Source organism: Paramisgurnus dabryanus, chromosome 1 (genome assembly GCF_030506205.2).
Source record: "Paramisgurnus dabryanus chromosome 1, PD_genome_1.1, whole genome shotgun sequence".
Classification (NCBI taxonomy): Eukaryota; Metazoa; Chordata; class Actinopteri; order Cypriniformes; family Cobitidae; genus Paramisgurnus; species Paramisgurnus dabryanus.
This window is the reverse complement of record NC_133337.1, coordinates 31,879,011-31,901,041: the sequence shown is the minus strand read 5'-3', so window position 1 is coordinate 31,901,041 and position 22,031 is coordinate 31,879,011. Positions and strand designations below refer to the sequence as shown.

Below are 22,031 nucleotides of genomic sequence, written 5' to 3'. Positions count from 1 at the left end.
TTCTCATTCACATCACACCTGATTTCTTCTCTGGCAAGGTATCTTGGGGAAAATCCTTTGCCATGTCTAATCCACCCTGACATTGTTCAGTTGTGATGTCTGGGAATGCACCATCTATTGCATCCATGCAGGATCCAGCAAGACGGTCCCTGGTTCGAGCCCCGGCCTAGGGCAGGTGGCCTTTCTGTGTGGAGTTTGCATGTTCTCCCTGTGTCTGCGTGGGTTTACTCGGAGTACTACTCCCACAGGCCAAAAACATGCAAGTTAGGCAGTGCATGGATTAACATGTTCTCGCCATGAATATAGACATAGATGCTGGAATGGCGTAAAGAAATAAAGAAGAAGAAGAAGTATGATGCATTGTGAAACAAGTAACAGACAGTAGAGGGTGCAATTAAACTAAAAACAACAAGGAACAACTGCAGCTCTTGTTGTCCAGTTCGGTATCTTTAAATAATATAATTATGCCTGTCTCTATAAACCCTTCAAAAAACACATTAACTTAATAGTTCAGTTAAATTTTATACTTCATACTTTAAACCATGACAAAATGGATGTTTGTATACAGTTTGAAGTACATTTACATTTATTTTGACAGACGCTTTTATCCAAAAACAACTTACCGTGCATTACAACATATCCATTATATCAGTGGAGAACCCTGAACAGCAGCCACTAGTAATAGATTTATATTAGATATAGAAGATTCTAATGAGTACATATTGTATAATAGTCTTATGTTATTTGTTGATTTTTATAAGGCGTGTCCGATGCCACTTTTGCTAATGTAACAACGGGAAAATGGTTTATGCGCCAAACGCACAGCCTAAAAGGGTTGTTCCTATTCTCCTAATGAGTAATGTGTGTGTTTTGGGCGTAATGTGCAATAAACCAATGAAAGTCTCAGCTCTCATCCCCTTTAATAGCCAGTTGCGCCTGGCGCCATGCCTAATTTTTTATACCTTCTCCTCTATAGATTTAGATTACCATGTTTTAGTACCAAGATAAAGATATATTTTGGTCCACCTATTAGAGTCCAGAGTTTAGTGGAAGCACACCGACTGGTTGAAAGTGACAAAAATTTTCAAACAGTTGCTGTGAACTAAAAACACCTCTGGTTGAAAGCTCAAAATATCAAACGCTTCCGGTGGTCGGACTTGACATATTTATTGTCATATTTAGTAAAAACATACTACAACCATGTGGCAAGGAGTGGATATTGCATGACACACATTGTAAAAGTACAGCGTGCCGCGCGGGCACATTCTTGCAGATGTAATAAGAACGTTAAAACTTTTTATGGGAACATACTGAAAAACAGAAAAGATGATTAATTACAAAATACAAAAGATGATTACCAGGGGCAAAAAGTGATAGCTCACCAAGTACACCCCTGCGTTTTTGGGCCCCTTGGTAGCTTGGGTCCCAAGGCAATTGCAGACCTTTGCCTAATGGGTAAGTCCACCCCTGCCGTGCGTGCGGAAACAGATTTTATACAGAATTTTGATGCGCGTGCCCACGATGTCAGCATTGCCACTTTTAACTATAAAGGCAAAAAATAGACCCTGTATTTCAAAATGTGTTATAAGAAAAAAAGAAATAAAAACAAATTTTCTTCAGTTTGCAAAGCATGCCCAAGCAATTTTGAATTATAACTAATATTAGCTCATTTAAAATGGCAATTTTTCTTATATTTGCAGACATGAATGCACTCATAAAGATTAGCAAACAAATTAAAACATCAGTGAAAATACCTTCTTAGCTTCTGTTCTGTTTATTTTTAAAACAATGATTTTGAGTTTGCAGCTGCGTGTGATCTGCAGCACAGGCTCTACTCCACTGTCCACTCTTCTGTACTCCACTGGCGGTTGCCACACATGCCCAGAACAGCAAAACAAATAAAGCGGCTCATAAACTTATTATTTTTTTCATCTAAATTTTCTGCATTTTGTATTATTTTAATTATTTTTTAATGTATATATTTTTAATAAAACTTCTGAAAAATATCTTTGATAGTTTGATAGACATAGTAATTTTAGGGTGGAGAGACTGGGTGGCTGCTCCCCCCAGCCCAAAATGTCTAGAACTGCCCCTACTCTGAAGTAAAGTATAAAAGATAGGACTCCTCAAGCAATCTACACTGAAATCCTGATAGCGAAGATTTGACAAAAAGGTGAGTTTTTGTAACATTAACTTCAGTGGTGTATATGAATGCAGATGTGTCACTTTTTCCTGTTAATTCATTTTCAGATTCATCATGGCAGTCATGAGAGCTCTTGTGCTTCTTTTCTTGGTCTTTTCTATTGAGAGTGCACCAGGTAACCAAGACATTTACAAGATTTACCAAACCCTGTAAACCAATATTACAGAATAAATTCCCATAGAGTTGTGTTTCATAAAATTTTAAAGGAGTGTAACATTATGTAGACGGATATCAACAAAAGTTTCATTTAAAGCACTTATACACAGAAACATAAAACTGATAATGTGACATTATATTATTAATATTTTATTCACTGTATAGCTAAAAAGAAATGCCCACGTGGATGGACACGTTTTGATGGGCAATGCTACAAATTCTTCTCTCAGTCAGTAAACTGGGTCACAGCTGAGGTACTGTTATTCAGTTATTCAGATTGTTAAAGGATACTCAATGACCTGTCATGAAACTAAAACAGATGAGATTTTATATTTGCAATTAAAATAATATCTCTCTCTTTAGAAAAACTGTCGATCCATTGGTGCATATCTTGCATCTGTGCACGATACAGAGCAAAACAACTTTCTCCTGAGTCTGCTTGTGTCTGCTAACACACGTGCTTGGATTGGTGGCCATGATGGTGAAATTGTAAGTCATTTTGCTCTGAAATGCTGATACTGTCTGGCTGGTCTGAAATTAATGCTTTTAATAATTTATAGATACAATATCTCCTATTTTATTGTTACAATATAAATGACTGAATTATATCATTAATGGTGTGTGAATACAGTATTAGTAAACTCTTTGACTCTCCTCACTCATTAGGAAGGACAATGGCTGTGGACAGATGGAGCTCAATTTCACTTTGCCAACTGGTGCTCTGGAGAACCTAACAATTATGGTGGTAAAGAGCACTGCCTGGAAATAAACTTTCGCAGTAAGAAAGTCTCATATCATTATTGTTTTTATTTACAGTCTTAACATTTTATAGCATTTAGTATGAAATAGGCTAGTTTAAGTGTCAGAAAATGTTACATGCAGTGCATTCACTACATTCGGAGCTCTTTCAATTTATTTTTCAATTTTGTTATGTTGCAGATTGATAGTACAATTGTTTGAATTTATTTTTATCTCATAAATCTACACCCAATGTCTGTAGATTCATAAAAAAAACGGAAATTTTATTTACTTTTAAGTATTTAGACATTTTGCAACAGCACTTGAAATTTAGCTTAGATGCCTTACATTTATCTTGATTGTTGCTGAAATGTTTCTATAATGTTTCCTTATTTATTCGCCTGTGGTAAATAAAATTGATTGGGCATGATTTGAGAACACACACACGCACACACGCACACACGCACACACACACACACACACGCACACGCACACACACACACACACACACACACACACACACACACACACACACATACATACATACACACACACACATCTTTAAAGTCCTCACAGCTGACAATGTGAAGAGCAAAAACCAAGTGAAAGGGGTTTGAATATTTTCTGAATGCACTGAATATATTTCTTTTTTTCCCCCAAACTACACTGGTAATGATTACTACTGATTTTATTTTCATCTTATTCCACAGATAACCGTTGCTGGAATGATGAGCCCTGTTATACCACAATGAGCTACATTTGTGCCAAACCCATGTGATCATAAAAAATCAATCTGTTTCAAAAGTACTATGATTGTACTACATTTTTTCTGATCTTTAAAATCTATAAAATATCTCTGAAATTATCTTTAAAAACGACCAAACCTTTCTGAAAACTTCTCAAATCAATAAAAACAATTATAAAGCAAATGTAGTGCATTGTTGAGTAAATTTAGTCATGCAAAAAGTACTGGTTGCAGGTCACAAGATGCACATGTAAAGATTGAGATCATGATGAGATCATGAGTCAAGTCTTGAAATGTTACACAAATGCAGAAATGTTATAAACAGATTTTATGTCCTAATTTCAAATGTATTGAAAACATTCAATTCCATCAACAAAATGTATAAGTCTGTCTTGTTTTTTAAATTTTTAAAAGGGAAGCAAAGAAAAATAATATTAAGCTGTTAAAAAATAGCAGCATCAACATTTTTCTCCATAGACACTTAAAATTGAAATGTCTACAGATTTATCTTCACTTTAAACTATTGTATAACCATTGTTTTTTTCTGCTGGACATCTTTGTCAAATCAAGTCAACCAAATTATCAAATTTGAGGTGAAAAATTGCTCCATGGTTTCCATGCTAGACTTGCAACGTGAATAAATTTGCATGCAAGGCAGCATGGGGAAACCCAGGCTATCTTAGTTGAAATTTAAATGTGCAGTTTTTACATCTTTAACATATAACTCACGTGATCATGATGTTTTGATTACTTTAATTTTCTTACTTCTTCTTTTCAGCCCATAATTAATCCCAACATAATTTTAGAGAAAGAGGACTTTTAAGGTTTTTAGATAATAATTTAGAGGATTATATACAGGTATGTAAATAGTGAAAAGTTAGACCAACTTAAAAAATTACTTCAGTTGGTAACACCTAAAACAAATTGTGTTTAAGTGAAAAATACTTTAATTGAACAATTTAATTTGAGAAAAAAAAAACATTATTGATTGGGTGTTACCAATTGTATTGGTTGATCCAACTTTTCATTTTTTTTAACAGTGTAAGTATAAATAAAAAAATGTCATTACATTACAAAACATATTTAAGTGGCTTTTATTTAAAAAAAAACATTGGCTTGCTGAGCGTTTGTCTTTAATAGTACGTGTGTGGATGGGTGTATTGGTGCAACAGGCTTTAAAATCATAAAAGCCATAGCTGCAACGGTGCTTGTGTGAGCCCACAGCCTATTTCTTTGAATTCCACTTTGAGGATTTCACCAGAACATTGTTTAAACCTGAGTTTAAACACATCATAGTTCAAGCACAAGTGAGCATTTTATTGTGGCGAAACTGAACATACTCACAGACAAACTTGTGGACGAAGGCTGTGAAAAAGTTTTCACTGACGTTTTGGATTCTTGGAGGCAGTGTGTTAATGTCAATTGATTTTTGACATCGACGGACAGACAGGGAATTTTCCTACTGAAAAAAACAGCTAAAACCAGCATAAGCTGATGAGCTGCTTTTAGATGGTCTCGTATAAGCTGGTATTGCTGGTCCAGCAAGCTGGTCAAGCTGTGTTTTGGTCACTTTTTAAGCTGGTGCTTTGCGAGGCTGGAAGAACCATCTTAAACCAGCTACTGCCACCTTAAACCAGCTACCAGCTCATGCTGGTCTTCGCTGGATTTTTCAGTAGTGGTGTATGTGTTGTACTGGACTGATTAGAAACATGTTACAAAATCGTTAAACGTGAACTGGTTAATCTTTTGTGTGGCGTAATATTCGTTGATACTGATGTGTGTTTGAGATTAAATGATTGTGAAAGTATTACCAAACATGTAACCAACCTCAAGAAACAAATGTTTGATGTAAGAAATATTGCATTGTCATGAAATAGCATGGTACAGTTGTGTGTTAATGTCAAAGGGTCACCCTGTGTGTTTATATAGATAAACTCTAGATGTGATGTATAAAAGCAATGTGCCCGGTTCCCCAAAACGTTCTTATCGCTAAGGAGTTCTTAACCTATTTCTTAAACTCTCTCTCAACTTTATGGCACGATTCCCAAAATGTTCCTACACTAAGTATATCTTCTGTAAGTCACACTTTCGTAAGGTTGGTCTGGACCATTCGTTAACTAGGCAACATTTTGGTTTGGGATCAGTTTGGTGGGTTTGCTATGCAAAGTTACGCCAAATAGTCGACAGCCCTTCTGTTTGGCATTTCAAGGTAAGAACTCACATGCCACTTAAAAGCGTACATACTGATCCGTAAACTGTATGTTTCATGAAAAATAAAAAATATTTCTGTTAATACAAAAGGACAGCAAGAGCTTTATTTAGGGAAATATTAGCATAGCGACTGCTGACAACTATTGCATTTCTAAGACGGACAATAACTTATTAGGCGTAGTTAAAAATATTATCTTCTAAATAAACATGAAATAGGAGAATTGTATGAGCCATAATTGAGTTAAATTTTAAATGACTAAGAGCTGGTTTTAATGTGACAGCGCATCATTTTCAAAATGAAAGTGATTAATTTTTATTCAGGTTTGCAACGGAGGTTTTGCCCAAAATAGTAAACTTAGTGCAGCTATTATAAACGCTATATTAAATTGTTTTTAACATATCCTAATAGAGAATGTCTATTTTATATTTATGTTATTGTTGTGTTTAAATATTGTTGTAATGTTGTTAATGTTTTGTTTTAATTTAATCCGAATAATAAGACTCTAATTTTAAACGCCATATATTGGTTGTTGTAATGGATTGAAGGCTAATATGACGGTACAAATGGAGTGACATAATTTTCAAGTTTAAATTAAGTTTTGTTTGCTTCAAATGTCTGCTTCAAATGAATTTCGTTTAATATAATTTGTCTCTTAGTTTTAATCAATGTTTTGTTGATAAGTGTTGTGAATATTAAAGAAAAAGAACATTAAAAAGAACACCGTGCATCTCATTACGTAACAAATATAAACTACTGCAATATACTACCAAATGCCAAAACATGCAGTATTATCTTTGTAATGATATAGTTGCTTTTTGCAATTTCAGTGTCACTGGCGAAGGGCGTGCGCGGGCGAAGCGCACACTCTTAAAGATCAACGTAATATTAATTTAAATTTTGCCGGCCACCCTTTTTGTCATGAGCGGAGGACGGAACACATACCACACGCAGAGAACAGCGACATAAAGAGAATATAAGTTATTTAGTGTTTTTCTGACGAATACAGTCAGTTCGTAAGAACATTTTTAAATGGACTATAAGATCATCAATATGAACTCTGAAGAATGAACTATTATACACTGTAAAAAAATTCCGTAGAAATTGCAGCTGGGTTGCCGGTAAATTACCGTAGATTTAAATTTATGTTGTTTACTGGCAACATTTTGTTCAAAGTTAAATGAACATTAAACATTTACAAGTCTTTGTCTTTACAGAGTAAAACTAAAAAAACAGCATCAAGCAAAACATTCTGGGAAACAAAATCTGAAGCAAAAAACAGAAAAAGGTTGATGATGATTTCTGGTTCCCAGAATGCTTTGCATGAGCCTGTTATTGTATAGTTTTATTCTGTAAAGATAAAGACTTGTTAATATTAAAAATGTATTTAACTTTGAACAAACTCTTGCCAGTAAATAGCATAACTTTAAATCTACGGTAAATTACCGGCAACTCAGCTGCAATAACATTGTAATTTCTACGGAATTTTTTTACAGTGTAGGCTAAACATAATTGTACACATTTCGCTTCTAAAACCGCGCAGAACACTCGACTGCCGCGACTTTCAAAGCTCCTTCCAGAGATTTCCATAGATTCACAAATGCATCTTCATGCATTATTCTTCTTTTACTGATCTATTTAAAATCACGTGAATGTTTTCTGCCTTTCCAGATTAAAATGATAGGCTATTCGTTTTTGAATAAATCAGTTTTTTTTTGCTTCATGCATTTATTTTTAGTTGTAAATGCGACCTGTAAAATTACATAAACGCACTCAACTAAGTAATTTTATATAGCTACACATAATGGTATGAAAATCAAACAATCATCTAAAGAAAGGGGCCCAAAATTCTGTCTTGCATACCCCCCTTGTAACTGTTCATTGCGCCCCTGATGAGTACATATTGGATAATAGTCTTATGTTATTTGTTGAAGGCATTTGATACGATAGAACATGATTTTTTGTTTAAAACAAATGAATTTTTCGGATTCAGCAAGTATTTTTTAAAAGCTGTTAAAACATCGTATTGAAACCTCTTTTTGTTTGCTTGTTCTCCTGCAGTTCTGCATCTGCTTGACTAGGAATATTTGCAATTTATATGAAAACAGACTATAGGCTTCTTCTCTTTGGGGTGGTTTCCCGGACAGAGATTAGCTTTAGTCAGTACCAGACCTTAGTTTAATTAGAAAATATAAGCAGTTTTAATAAACATGCCTTACTAAAAACATTACTTGTGTGAATTTTGAGGCAAAACAAAGGGAACTGATGTATTTGTAAACTTACATCAACCTGCACCGATTTAACATATAAATCATACATAACCCCTTTAGTTCTTGATTGGAAAATTAAAAGCAGCTATGTTTTTGAACAACATATGTGTGAGTAAATAATGAAATTATGTTTATGTATCATAACTATGAAACTGCTATACATTCACTTTATTCATTTCTTACCTGCCCCTGACCCCTTTAGGGCCCTATTTTAACGATCTAAGCGCATTGTCTAAAGCACATGGTCTAAACGGATGTGTCCAATGCCACTTCTGCTAAATTAACGACGGGAAAATTATTTATGCGCCAAGAGCACGGCCTAAAAGGGTTGTTCCTATTCTCCTAACGAGTAATGGGTGTGTTTTGGGCGTAATGTGCAATGAGAGTCTCAGCTCTCATCCTCTTTAAAAGCCAGTTGCACCTGGTGCCATGCCTAATTTTTTTACTTCTCTATAGATTTAGATTGCCATGTTTCAGTACCAAGATGAAATCCTGAAAGCAAATGTCCATTGACCACAGGTTGGTTGACAGGTTGTTAGGGTCACTATCAAGTGCATCTAAATTAAATTTTTGCTGATAATTTGTCAGTTATACTGACATTTTCGCAGCTAATGCTAGAACAGCCAGCCATTTCATTTTGTTGAATGTTTCGCCACTCAACAGGGCGAGCTCCATGCGTGATCACGTGGAAAAGTGACTTCAATGCATACCCTCTATTGCTGTACTTTAAACCTTTTCAGGTATTTTCATGATAATAAAGAATATGTATAATGATTGTTTGATGAGTGTACCTTTTGCAAATGCATGTTTTAAAAGACTCAAACCAGCAGTGATTTCAGATTGATAAGGAGTTACGGATCAAAAGCCTTAGTACACGAAATAGCTGTGCATAAAATTTTTAAATAAATTCTTTTATTTTTGGACAAGGAATACTTTTCTAAAACTAAAAAAAATAAACAAATGGTTTACAAGTTTAAAATGCATTTTTAAAGTAACAAATGCACACATTTAATCAATCACATAGTAATGAATGCACTTGCAATATGAAGTGGACGCCGGTCCGGAAAAAATTCCCTTCGGGTCCGGATCTGGACCGAAGTCCAGACTTTGAGAACCCCTGCTGTAAATAGTGAAAAGTTGGACCAACTTAACTCTTTCGTGACCACGCGGGAGATATCTCGTCAATCAAGAGAAAACGCTTCCCCGCCAATGACAAGTATTTCCGGCTTTCCGCAATACCGCTATTATTCTCCTATGGCAAGCAGCTGCATGTCCGTGTCTGTATTAAAGATCACTCTGAATATGATCTCTATGAAAAGTCCGTCACAAAAATTGAATTATCTCTGCTTTTTGCACAAAATGTGGTGTTTTTGCAGAAACCTACCCATATTCAAAAGCTGATTACAAAAGAACTACTGAAAGTAGGATGAAACGTTTTTTTTTGTTTGAAAGCAGAGGGTCTGTTCTTTCATTTGGTATATTGTATGTTTATATATTTAAAGAAGAACATTTTCTGGAAGGCATTAAACTTTTGTGAAAATCATGAAAAATGCTGGCGGTGGCTGGCAACTTTTTTTTAAAATGCTGGCGGGGAAAGAGTTAAAAAATTACTTAAATTGGTAACACCTACGTAAAAAAAAATACAAATACTTTAACTGAAACATTTAATACAAAAACCCTACATTTATTAGGTGTTACCAATTGAAGTATTTTTTTTTAAGTTGATCCAACCTTTCTTTTTTTACAGTGTATAAAATAAAAATGCCATAACATTCCATAACATATTCAAGTGGCTTTAATAAAAAAAGACATTGACTTGCTGAGCGTTTTTCTTTAATATGTGCTAATAGTACACATGTGTGAGTAGTACAACTCTCTGTCAAATATGATTTATGGCCCAAAGTTAAAACTTGATTGCTATGATTGTGAAGTGAATCATCCTAATCAAATACAACACTCCTGCTTATATGAGCCCACATCCTATTTTTTGAATTCCACTTTGAGGATTTCACCAGAACATTGTTTAAACTTGAGTTTAAACACACCATAGTTCAAGCACAAGTTAGCCTTTTATTGTGGCGAAACTGAAGGAACTCACAAACAAACTTGTGGACGAAGGCTGTAAAAAAGTTGTTAACGATGTTGTGGATTCTTGAAGGCAGTTTGTTAATGTCAACCGATTTTTGACATCGACGGACAGACGGGGAATGTCCCTACTGAAAAACAGCTAAAACCAGCATAAGCTAGTGAGCTGCTTTTAGCTGGTCTCCCAGCTTGGTATTAGTTGGTTTTGCTGGTCTAGCAAGCTGGTCTAGCTGTGTTTTGGTCACTTTTTAATCTGGTCTGGACTTGGAAAACGTCTCGGTTACGTATGTAACCCTCGTTCCCTGAAGGAAGGGAACGGAGACGTCACGTCGTGACCGACGAATTGGGAACCGCTCCGCGGGTGACCTATCTACTTCGAGAAACTATAAAAACGCCAATGAACTTGGCATGCAGGTATTTGCATAATGCCGGCGCCGCCCCGCCAGGTGCGTATATAAGCCGCAGGTGCACAATACCAAATTAGCTATATTATTGCTGAGAAGCCGAGCAACAGTGCCCGGCCTGAAAAACAGCAATGGAACAGCAAACTGTGGCGACGGGACGTGACGTCTCCGTTCCCTTCCTTCAGGGAACGAGGGTTACATACGTAACCGAGACGTTCCCTTTCAGTCGGTCACTACGACGTCACGTCGTGACCGACGAATTGGGAATCCCTACCAAAACGCCACTGCAGCTGAACCCTTCCAGTGTCTGTAAAAGCCCTCCGCCCTCCACATAGGGGGCGGAACCTAAGGCGAAATGCAGAAGGCCGGTCACTACCTGTTCCTTAACCCACGATAGTGAATCAGCGAACTGGGGAAGCGTCTAAACTGAGCGGAGCTAGAACACTGCGGAAGCCATCCCCTAAGAAGGTTGAATGGATGACATAAAAATATGAAACAACCGAAGGTTGCTCATAAAAAGTCTCTGAACAAAACATAGTATGCAGAGAGATGCAGAGCAGGCTCTGCTAAGGAAAACGTGGAGGATTAGTACCCCACGGAGTATACACACAAATTAACCCCATGTAGGGGACAAATGTGGACGCCTAGCCTACACAGGTTTACAGAGAATACATCAGTGATAGGTTGACAGCGGATGCTCCGCAACACCAGCTATCAGGGCGGTGGAGGAGAGGCAAAAACAGTTTTTTAGACGTTTTTGCCCCGATGGCCTTCCATATTGGTGCAGATGTGCAGCACCAAAATAGAGGCTCCAAGCCGACACACGAGCCGACCCTCGGCATTCTTAACTAGTTAGTAGAAAGAACCCGAGTGGAAACCGGTTCGACACGAACACTATAGAATCTTGTGAACGTATTAGGTGTCGCCCAGCCTGCAGCTCTACAAATATCTGTTAGCGAGGAATCGCGAGCCAGTGCCCAAGATGATGCCACACTGCGTGTAGAGTGGGCACGTAAATTAAACGGACAAGGCACATTCTGCTTTTGATATGCAAGGGCTATAGTATCCACAATCCAATGGGACATCCTCTGCTTGGTGACAGCTTTTCCTTTCTGCTGACCACCGTAACAAACAAAGAGCTGATCTGAGGTCCTAAAGCTTTGCGTCCTGTCTATATACACACGTAGTGCACGAACAGGGCATAACAAAGCCGTGGCTGGGTCTGCCTCCTCCAAAGGCAGCGCTTGGAGGTTCACCACTTGATCTCTGAAAGGAGTGCTGGGAACTTTGGGCACAAAGCCGGGCCGGGGTCTCAGTGTTACGCTGGATGCAGCCGGCCCGAACTGAAGGCACGATTCGTCGACCGAAAATGCATGAATATCCCCTATCCTCTTAACAGAAGCCAAAGCAAGGAGAGTTAATGTTTTCATAGTAAGAAATTTAACACTCACACTATGCAGAGGCTCAAATGGGGCTTCCTGGAGTGATTTCAGCACCAAGGACAGGTCCCAAGGAGGAATAGAGGGAGGACGCGAAGGATTCAGTCTTCGAGCGCCTCTGAGAAATCTAATGACCAGGTCGTGCTGACCCACTGTTCTACCGTTTACGGGTGAATGGTGAGCTGATATCGCAGCGATATCGACTTTAATAGTGGATGGTGACAGCCTATTCTCCAAACGGCGCTGGAGATATAAAAGCACAACACTAATCGGGCATTCTCGGGGGTTTTCACTTTGGGAAGAACACCAGTCGACAAACAGGTTCCATTTAAGCGCGTAAGCCTGTCTCGTAGACGGCGCTCGCGCTGCAGCAATAGTGTTAGATACCTCCTGCGGTAAATCACTCAAATCCTCCGTGCCCCGTCCAGAGACCACACATGGAGGTTCCACAGGTCGGGGCGCGGGTGCCATAATGTGCCCTCTTGTTGAGAAAGAAGGTCCTTCCTCAGGGGAATCTTCCACGGAGGGGCTGTCGCGAGGAGAGAGAGTTCTGGAAACCAACTCCTGGTTGTCCAATACGGTGCCACCAACAGCACGCTCTCCTCGTCCTCCCGGATTTTGCATAGGGTTTGCGCAATGAGGCTCACCGGAGGGAACGCGTATTTGCGCATGTTTCGCGGCCAGCTGTGTGCCAATGCATCCACGCCGAGCGAGTCGTCGGCTAGTGAATAGAACAGGCGACAATGGGTCGTCTCTGGGGAAGCAAACAGATCTATCTGCGCTTTGCCGAAACGTCTCCAAATCTGCTGAACCGCAATGGGGTGGAGTCGCCATTCGCCGGGACGCGCAGCCCGAGAGAGCGCATCCGCCTCTACATTGAGCGTGCCCGGGATGTAAATGGCACGAAGAGACCTCTAATTCTTCTGACTCCAAGTGAGGAGATGACGGGCGAGATGCGACAGGTGACGCGAGCGTAAACCGCCTTGACGATTGATGTACGCCACGGTCGCAGTGTTGTCTGTGCGAACTAATACATCTTTGCCCTGTAACTCGTTGCTGAAACGGACGAGCGCAAGATATACAGCCCACATTTCTCGGCAATTTATGTGCCAATGCAGCTGGGGTGCCGTCCAGACCCCCGAAGCCGCAAGCCCATCGTACGTGGCCCCCCACCCCGTGTCCGAAGCATCTGTGCATACTATTGCATGCCTGGAGACCTGTCTCAGAGGCACACCGGCTCGGAGAAACGCACGGTCTGACCACGGAGTGAAAGTGCGACGACACGCAGGTGTAATGATAACACGGTGAATGCCGCGCAGCCACGCTCTCCTCGGGACTCGATCGTGAAGCCAATGCTGAAGCGGTCGCATATGAAGCAGTCCGAGCGGAGTTACAGCTGCGGCTGCTGCCATATGCCCCAAAAGCTTCTGAAACTGTTTCAGCGGGACCGCGCTCTTGCTCTTGAATGTATTCAGGCAAGTCAGAATCGACTGTACACGCGCTTCTGTTAGACGAGCTGTCAAATCGATCGAGTCCAGTTCCATCCCGAGAAAAGAGATTCTCTGCACGGGGCAAAGCTTGCTATTTTCCCAGTTGACCCGAAGACCCAAACGAGCGAGGTGTTTTAGAGTTAAATCTCTGTGATCGCACAGCGTCTGACGTGTTTGAGCTATTATGAGCCAATCGTCTAAATACGCGAGAATGCGCACACCTTTCTCTCTCAGGGGTTTTAAAGCCCCCTCCACTACTTTGGTGAATACACGGGGAGACAGAGAGAGCCCTAATGGGAGGACTTTGTACTGGTATGCTCGCCCCTCGAACGCAAAGCGGAGAAACGGCCTGTGCCGGGGGAGAATCGATACGTGGAAGTACGCGTCCTTCAGGTCGATTGGATGCGAACCAATCGTTTGGACGAATGCATGGAAATATGCGCTTGGGCGTCAGCATCTTGAACGACATTCTGTGAAGTGCACGGTTCAGCGAACGCAGGTCCAGGATCGGTCGCAAGCCGCCGCTTTTCTTGGGTACAATAAAGTAAGGGCTGTAAAACCCCGACCTCATCTCGGCTGGAGGGACCGGCTCGATCGCGTCCTTCGCCAGTAGGACAGCGATCTCCGCACGGAGGACGTGCGCATCGGCAGCTCTCACCGCAGTGAAACGAATGCCGGAGAATTTGGGGGGACGCCGGGCAAATTGGATCGCGTAGCCGAGACGAATCGTGCGTAAAAGCCAACGCGACGGGCTGGGAAGCTGTTCCCACGCCCCCAGACACCGTGCGAGAGGGACTAAAGGCACGATCGGTGTACCCGCGGCGGGCGCAACGGAGGTGATCGCCGGTGTGTGCGTATTGGCCGCACCGACAGCAGTGTTGTGCATGATAACACTCACCTGAGTCCGCTGCTGGGTGGGTGAGTAAGGGAGGCTCTGCTGAAGACACCTCACGCCACTCGATGCACCCTCTGGCGAAGGGGGAGCAAGACGATGGGTTATGAGCCCGTGATTGTCTTCCTTCCCCTGAGAAGTCAGAGAGCGCGATGGGGTTATGAGCCCGTGCGTTGCTCTCGTACTCCTCTGATGAGTCGGAGAACGAGGGGGGGTTATGAGCCCGCTCGTGTCTCCGGCGCTCATCTGAAGACCTAGAGATGGAAGTGGAATTCGCTCTTTTTGTGGAATTGTGGGTGCCGACTGAAAAGTCGGCGGAACAGAAAATTGAAACAAAGGATTCCCCAACCGGCCCTCCTCCGGTGGGGGGAGTGGTGCTTTCACCATCTCCCGAAGAGCGATCCCCTCCATCTCTAGGTCGCCCGTCTCAGGGCCGCTTCGATTTTCTTTTTCCACCCTTTGAAGCGGGCTGAGCGGGCGGGGCGGGCTGCTGACGACCGGTTCCTCGCTTCTTAGAAGAGCCCCGGGGAGGAACGGAGGCGGCCGCCGCAGGACGCCCTCGGCGAGGAGCAGGCTGAGGTGCCGACGTGGACGGGGCAGGTGCAGGACGCTTCCGACGTGGCATGATCTGAGCGATGGCCTCAGTCTGCTTCTTGGCCGCGGAGAATTGCTGGGCAAACTCCTCGACCGTCTCGCCGAACAGGCCGGTCTGGGAAACCGGAGCATTCAGGAGCCGGGTCTTATCAGCATCCTTCATGTCCGCCAGACACAGCCAGAGATGGCGTTCCTGGACTACCAGGGTAGACATCGCACGCCCGACGGCGCGTGCGGTGACCTTGGTCGCACGGAGCGCCAGATCCGTAGCCGCACGCAGTTCAGAGAACTCCGCCGAGTCGTGACCTCCCGCGTGCAGGTCCCTCAGAGCCTTAGCCTGGTGGACCTGCAGCAATGCCATGGCATGCAGGGCAGAGGCTGCCTCCCCACAAGCCTTGTAAGCAGTACCGGACAGCGTCGAAGACCGCTTACAGGCCCGTGAGGGGAGAGTAGGCTGGTCCCGCCAGGAGGAAGCGACACCGGCCGGACACAACTGCATCGCGACCGGCCGCTCCACTGACAGGATACCAGTGTACCCCTTGGCATCTCCACCCTCGAGAGAGGTGAGGGGTGAAGGCTGAAACGGTCGGTTCCGGGCGGAAAACGGGGTTTTCCACGACCGCGTCAGCTCTTCATGCACCTCGGGGAAGAAAGGCACCGGGGGCGAGGACTGAAAAGCCCTGGCACCCCCGAAGAACCAATCATCGAGGCGGGACGGTTCAGGTGAGGTTTAGTCCACTCCAAGCCGACCGCCTCCGCCGCCCGGGCGAGCATGGCTGCCATCTCGGGGTCGAACACAGAAGCCGCAACCTGGCCCGAAGGCGGGAGCGGATCCGGATCGACGTCCGAGGCTGACAACCCCCCTTCCGATGTTACGGTGGACATCGCGTCGGGTGGAGGCTCGACAGAGCGCGAGGACACCGTAGAACACGGGCCGCTCGTCTCCATCGGGACCTCCGCTGGCAACGGATCAGGGCGCTGGGAGCTGCTGGACGAACCAGCAGACCGACCCAGCACCGTTATACGGAGATCATCCTTCACAAGTCTGGTAGCTGCGCTCTTAGCAGCACCAGACTTGGAAGGCGGGCGCCGTTCCCGGAGAAACGACACCCGTCTCCGCAAATCCGCCATAGTCATGCCCTCACAGATGGAGCATGAACTATCACGCAACGCTGCCTCTGCGTGCTGGAGCCCCAGACACGAAAGACAACGCTGGTGGCCATCCCGGGGGGCGATGAACACACCGCATCCAGAAACCGAACACGGACGGAAATCCATCTTTAAAAAGACGACCCCGACCGTGACACGAATGAGTGGCTGTCTTCAAAAAGACACAAAGCTCAAACGTGCTGCTCTTTTAGGGAAATCACTCTTTTGTGCGAGCTGGTGAAACACACAGGGAGAGGCAACGCACTCACTCGAACTCAAGTCCTAATTAAGAGACAGAGAGCGAGAGAGAAAGGGTGGAGAAAAAACACTGCGAGCCTCCGCTGAGGTGTCTTTGCCCAACCAACTTCAGCAAGCTGAGATCTTATTTTCTTCCCTTCCAGAACAGGATCTACGAAGATCAGATAGAAAGCTTCTCGAGAGCAGATGTCTGCCGGCTTCGAAGCAATAAAAGCTAATTTGGTATTGTGCACCTGCGGCTTATATACGCACCTGGCGGGGCGGCGCCGGCATTATGCAAATACCTGCATGCCAAGTTCATTGGCGTTTTTATAGTTTCTCGAAGTAGATAGGTCACCCGCGGAGCGGTTCCCAATTCGTCGGTCACGACGTGACGTCGTAGTGACCGACTGAAAGGGAACCAGCTGATCCACCAGCTTGACCAGCTTTGAGGGCTGGAAGGACCAGCTTAAACCAACTACTGCCACCTTAAACCAGCTAAAACCAGCTACCAGCTCATGCTGGTCTTCACTGGATCTTTCAGTAGGGGTGTGTGTGCTGTCCTGGACTGATTAGAAACATGTCTCATGTTGTAGTGTTGTATTTGAACGTGAACTGGTTAATCTTTTGTGTGGCGTAATATTTGTTAATACTGATGTATTAAATTATTGTGAAAGTATTACCAAACATGTAACCAACCTCAAGAAACAAATGTTTGATGTAAGAAATATTGCAATGTCATGGAATAGCATGGTAGAGTTGTGTGTTAATGTCAAAGGGCCACCTTTCATTCACCTTTCACTCTGATTATTTTTACATAATGTAATTCAATTCAATTACCCTTTATATAGCGCTTTCCACAATTGGTAATTGTTTCAAACAGCTTTACATTACAGTTTTTTTTTTTCGATTGCTAGACGACAGTGGGCACAACTGGAGTCACGTGTGCAAAACTCCAACTACAGTCTGCACAGCAACAGCAACTCTAGTTCGTTTTTCATTGCTTGAACACAGTTTTCAAAACTCTACAGTTGTGCTCACTGTCGTTTAGCAATCGAAAAGAAAAATGTAAAAGAAGAGCTTTAGGTTTTGAATAACAGTGTGTATATGACATATTCAAATTCACCAATAATGTTTGCTTGTAGTTCTCTGAGCCTGATAGCATTATTGGCCAAAACCATTTTTTTAATCTCTCTCTCTTGTTTTTGTGTGAATATGGGCCCCATTGTCATTCCCGACCCCTTATTCTATGTAGAGAATAATACATGTAACTTAAGCCCTTTTCACACAGACATTCCGGAAAATATACGGGAAATGCATCCTGGATTTTTCCGGGATCGTTTGATTTTTTGTTCATTCACACTGACATGATAAGCCGGCATCTGCAAGGTCCCGGGAAAGACACGTGACCTGTTGAAAGTCCTGCCCTCTCTTCTACACAGCGTTTGAAGTTTGCACATTATTTATTATTTCTCTCTCCAGAAACAACTCGCGTGCATTTTTATTTATGATAAGACTACAAAGGAGCGCGTGAACGCACAGTTCTATGCTGGTGAATGATCTCAGCTTCTGAGTGGATATTTGACAAGCTCCCTGATCTCTGATTTAATACAGTTTTCAGACATTTCTCATCTTGATTGTTTATATACATTTAAAACCTGCATTTTGAGGAGCTGAACAATATATCTTGTTGGGATGACACGCGGGCATCTTCGTTTATTATAGCTCAAATGAGCACATGACGCGATATTCTTTTATGCTGCTGAATGATCTCCATTTCAACACAGTAAGTGACGAGCTAACTTACCTGATATCTGCTTCAGTCCAGTGTGCTGACATTTCTCATCGTTAATATTGTAAATCCCTCATTTTAAAGAGTTGAACCAACTTCATGTTGCCATGACACGCGCCCTCACTACGGCACGTGCGTCATAGTTTATTTGTCTCATTTATCATTTCCTAGTTTGCAACATTTCTTGTGGTGAATGTTTATATGCATGTTATCTCTCGTTTTAAGGATCTGAACCATAACTTTTGTTGTGATGACGCGCGCGTCCTCACTAAGCAAGCCTATTATGGCATTGTTTCGGCTTCTTGTTCACACAGAGGGTTTTCTGTGTATCTGACTAGGTCCTCTTTCCGGCTACGATCCCAGAAGATTAACGGGACGAGTTTTTGTTCACACAGATGCTTGTCTGGCAATTTTACTGGGTTTGTGTGAATGGGGTTATACTGTACAGTGTTACAGGAAGGGGTATCACAAGTGTGCATAAAATAAGCATCTGATTACTGTAACTGTATACAGATCTTCCTTTACATGTTTTCCTGTCGAAAAGCCCTTATCACCGTTGCCACTGTATATCTGCTAAGATTTGGCTGAACTCTCAGTCCAGCATCCCTCAGTGTCAATCCATGGTACACAACATGGTCTACTAGTGTTGCATGAATCTCATTTGATAAGTTTCTTACTGTATGTTGATAATCAGCCAACATACATGTGAACACAAGTAGTTGTATCATAGACTGACTGTCAAATATGATTTATGACCCCTAAATTTATGATACCCTGTCAATCAAAATTGTAAACATCAGACAGTTTTTGGGCATCAATTTAGCATCATTTTTATGAGGTGTCAATCAGGATTGGCATTCTTTTTTATGGCTTTTAGTTTTCACTCAGGTTGACTGTCATTTGTTTGTTTATAAGTGTCAGTTAAGTTGTTTGGTATTTTTTGGTGTTTATGACAGTGTACAAGACAGAGTGTTTTCCATGTCATTTTATGGTCTTTCTCTGCATGTGTGAGAGCTCCCCACAGCCCCCACATTCCTCACTTCTCAGAATGAGATCTTTGTGGATGAGTAGGTGTGAGGTAGCAATGTAAACTCGAGGGTAAGATTTGAATAGCCCTGCTGTACAGTATGGATCTTGGGGAGAAACATGCATACGGAGATCCATATCTGTTTTTCCCTGCTGGTCATTGATCTACAAGTATATCTGGAATGATGTTGCAAGGATGTCGTCATGAGCCATTGTACATTGGAGAGTTAAATGGTGACACCTGGTATCGTATGGTCGCAGTATTTGTAAAAAGAATCCTGATGAAGATTTGTGAGTACACATGGCCTGTAGCGGAGAATGAGCACAAGAAAAACTTTGAAATGAAGTCTGTGTTTCAGTGGAGAGATGTGTGAAAAAGAATAAAACAGTAATACAAGTATAAAACAGTTAAAATAAGAATAAAAACAAGAGAAATAAAAGTAATTAAAATAGTGCATATAAAATATAGTGCAATCAGTTCGGACGCAGAATAGTGCTTATTCGGTAAATGCATAGCTAAACAGATGTGTTTTGAGTCTGGATTTGAATGTGATTACTGTTGGAGCACATCTGATCTCCTCTGGAAGCTGGTTTCAGCTGCGACTGGCATAATAGCTAAAAGCTGACTCTCCTTGCTTTGAGTGAACCCTTGGTATTTCTAGCTGATGTGAACTTAATGATCTGAGTGATCCGTTGAGTTTATATTCAATGAGCATATCAGCAATGTATTGAGGTCCTAGTCCACTGAGTGATTCATATACCATAATACTTTAAAATCAATCCTAAATGTAACTGGTAGCCAGTGTAGAGACCTGAGGACTGGTGTGAAGTCTTGTCTGGAAACAAAGCATCTAAATCTTGCGATATTTTTGAGATGATAATATGCTGATTTAGTTATTGCTATTGACATGACTACTGAAACTTAGGTCAGACTCCAGAATCACACCAAGATTCCTGACTTGATTTTTAGTTGTTTGACCCCTAGCATCAAGGTATGCATTCACCTTGAGAACTTCATCTTTGTTTCCAAACGCAATGACTTCAGTTTTCTCTTTGTTTAACTGAAGAAAGTTTTGGCACATCCAAATGTTAACTTCATCAATACACTTGCACAGGGAGTCAATGGGGCTGTAGTTGTAAGGGGATAGAGCTTAGTAGATCTGAGTGTCGTCTGCGTAACTGTGATAGGCAATTTGGTTCTCTCTCATTATTTGGCTTAGTGGGAGCATATACAGGTTGAACAGGAGTGGCGCAAGAATTGAGCCTTGTGGGACTCTGCATGTCATGGATGTCAACTCAGATTTATGGCCACCTATACTTAATACATAATAACCTCTCCCTTCTAAGTATGACACCCCAAAAAGCCCGACCCAGCCTGTCAAGAAGTATGTTGTGATCGACAGTGTCAAAGCAGCACTGAGGTCGAGTAGCACCAGCAGTGTTAGTTTGCCTGTGTCTGTATTGAGGCAAATATCATTTATTATCTTTATGAGTGCTGTCTCTGTGCTGTGGTCGGAAACCAGATTGAAAAATGTCAAAGTAACCATTAGAAATTAAGAATTTGTTCAGCTGATTGAAAACAACTTTTTCAATGATCTTGCTTATGAAAGTAAGATTTGAGATTGGTCTGTAATTGCTCAACACAGTGTTATCTAGGTTGCTCTTTTTCAGGAGGGGCTTAACAACTGCAGTTTTAAGGGACTTAAAGACTCTGTAACTCCTTGCCACACGGTCGAAGACACACCCACTCTTATGGAGATTAACCCTCTTAAGCACAGAAGACCCCCCCTGCTAGTGACAACAGTTGGTTGGACAAATTTTGTAGAAAGCTGGGTTATCACAACTTGACTTTCCTTACCGCTCATAGCAGAAACATTGCTGGAGCTGTGTGCATGGACGAGTGTATTGGTGCAGCAGGCTTTTAAATCATAAAGACCATAGTTGCAACGGTGCTGTCAAATATTGTCGGAGCAAAGTTAAAACTTGATTGCTGTGGTTGTGAAGTGGATCATCCTTTTCAAATACAACACTCCTGCTTGTATGAGCCCACAGCTTATTTCTTTGAATTCCACTTTGAGGATTTCACCAGAACATTGTTTAAACCGGAGTTTAAACTCATCATAGTTCAAGCGCATAAGCCTTTCATTGTGGCGAAACTGAACAAACTGAACAAACTCACAGATAAACTTGTGGACAAAGACTGTGAAAAAGTTGTCAACAATGTTGTGGATTCTTGGAGGCAGTGTGTTAATGTCAATTGATTTTTGACATCAACGGATAGATTGGGAATGTGTGTGTGCTGTAGTCAATGGTCGTAACAAGACTGATTAAAAACATGAACATTAAATGTGAACTTGTTCATCTTTGTGTGGCGTAATATTTGTTAATACTGATCTGTGTTTGAGATCAAACGATTGTGAAAGTATTACCAAACGTGTAACCAACCTCAAGAAACAAAAGTGTAATGTAAGAAGTTTAAGACAGAAGGTTAAACAGTTAACTTTGAGTTTGTTTATGGAGAGACATTGTCAAACAATCAAACCTCGGTTGGTGCCATTCATCTGCATTTGACCCTCAGGTGGGGCTGTTGACATGCATTCGA

At 41.9% G+C, this 22,031-nt stretch overlaps 1 protein-coding gene across 1 annotated transcript; it reads left to right on the top strand.

Moving 5' to 3' along the window:
• Positions 1-2,254: 2,254 nt before the first annotated feature.
• LOC135779083 (galactose-specific lectin nattectin-like) lies at positions 2,255-4,279 on the top strand. Its single transcript, XM_065289737.2, has 5 exons — positions 2,255-2,318; positions 2,525-2,613; positions 2,723-2,848; positions 3,026-3,137; positions 3,808-4,279. The coding sequence occupies exons 1-5, from the start codon at positions 2,258-2,260 to the stop codon at positions 3,873-3,875; spliced, it is 456 nt and encodes a 151-aa protein (XP_065145809.1). The 5' UTR covers positions 2,255-2,257; the 3' UTR covers positions 3,876-4,279.
• Positions 4,280-22,031: the final 17,752 nt, after the last annotated feature.

Coding starts and splice junctions, on each gene's coding strand:
- LOC135779083 (XM_065289737.2), top strand. CDS start 2,258: ATGGCAGTCATGAGAGCTCTTGTGCTTCTTTTCTTGGTCTTTTCTATT. Junction 2,319..2,524: donor TTCTATTGAGAGTGCACCAG/GTAACCAAGACA, acceptor TTCACTGTATAG/CTAAAAAGAAATGCCCACGT. Junction 2,849..3,025: donor GTGGCCATGATGGTGAAATT/GTAAGTCATTTT, acceptor CTCACTCATTAG/GAAGGACAATGGCTGTGGAC.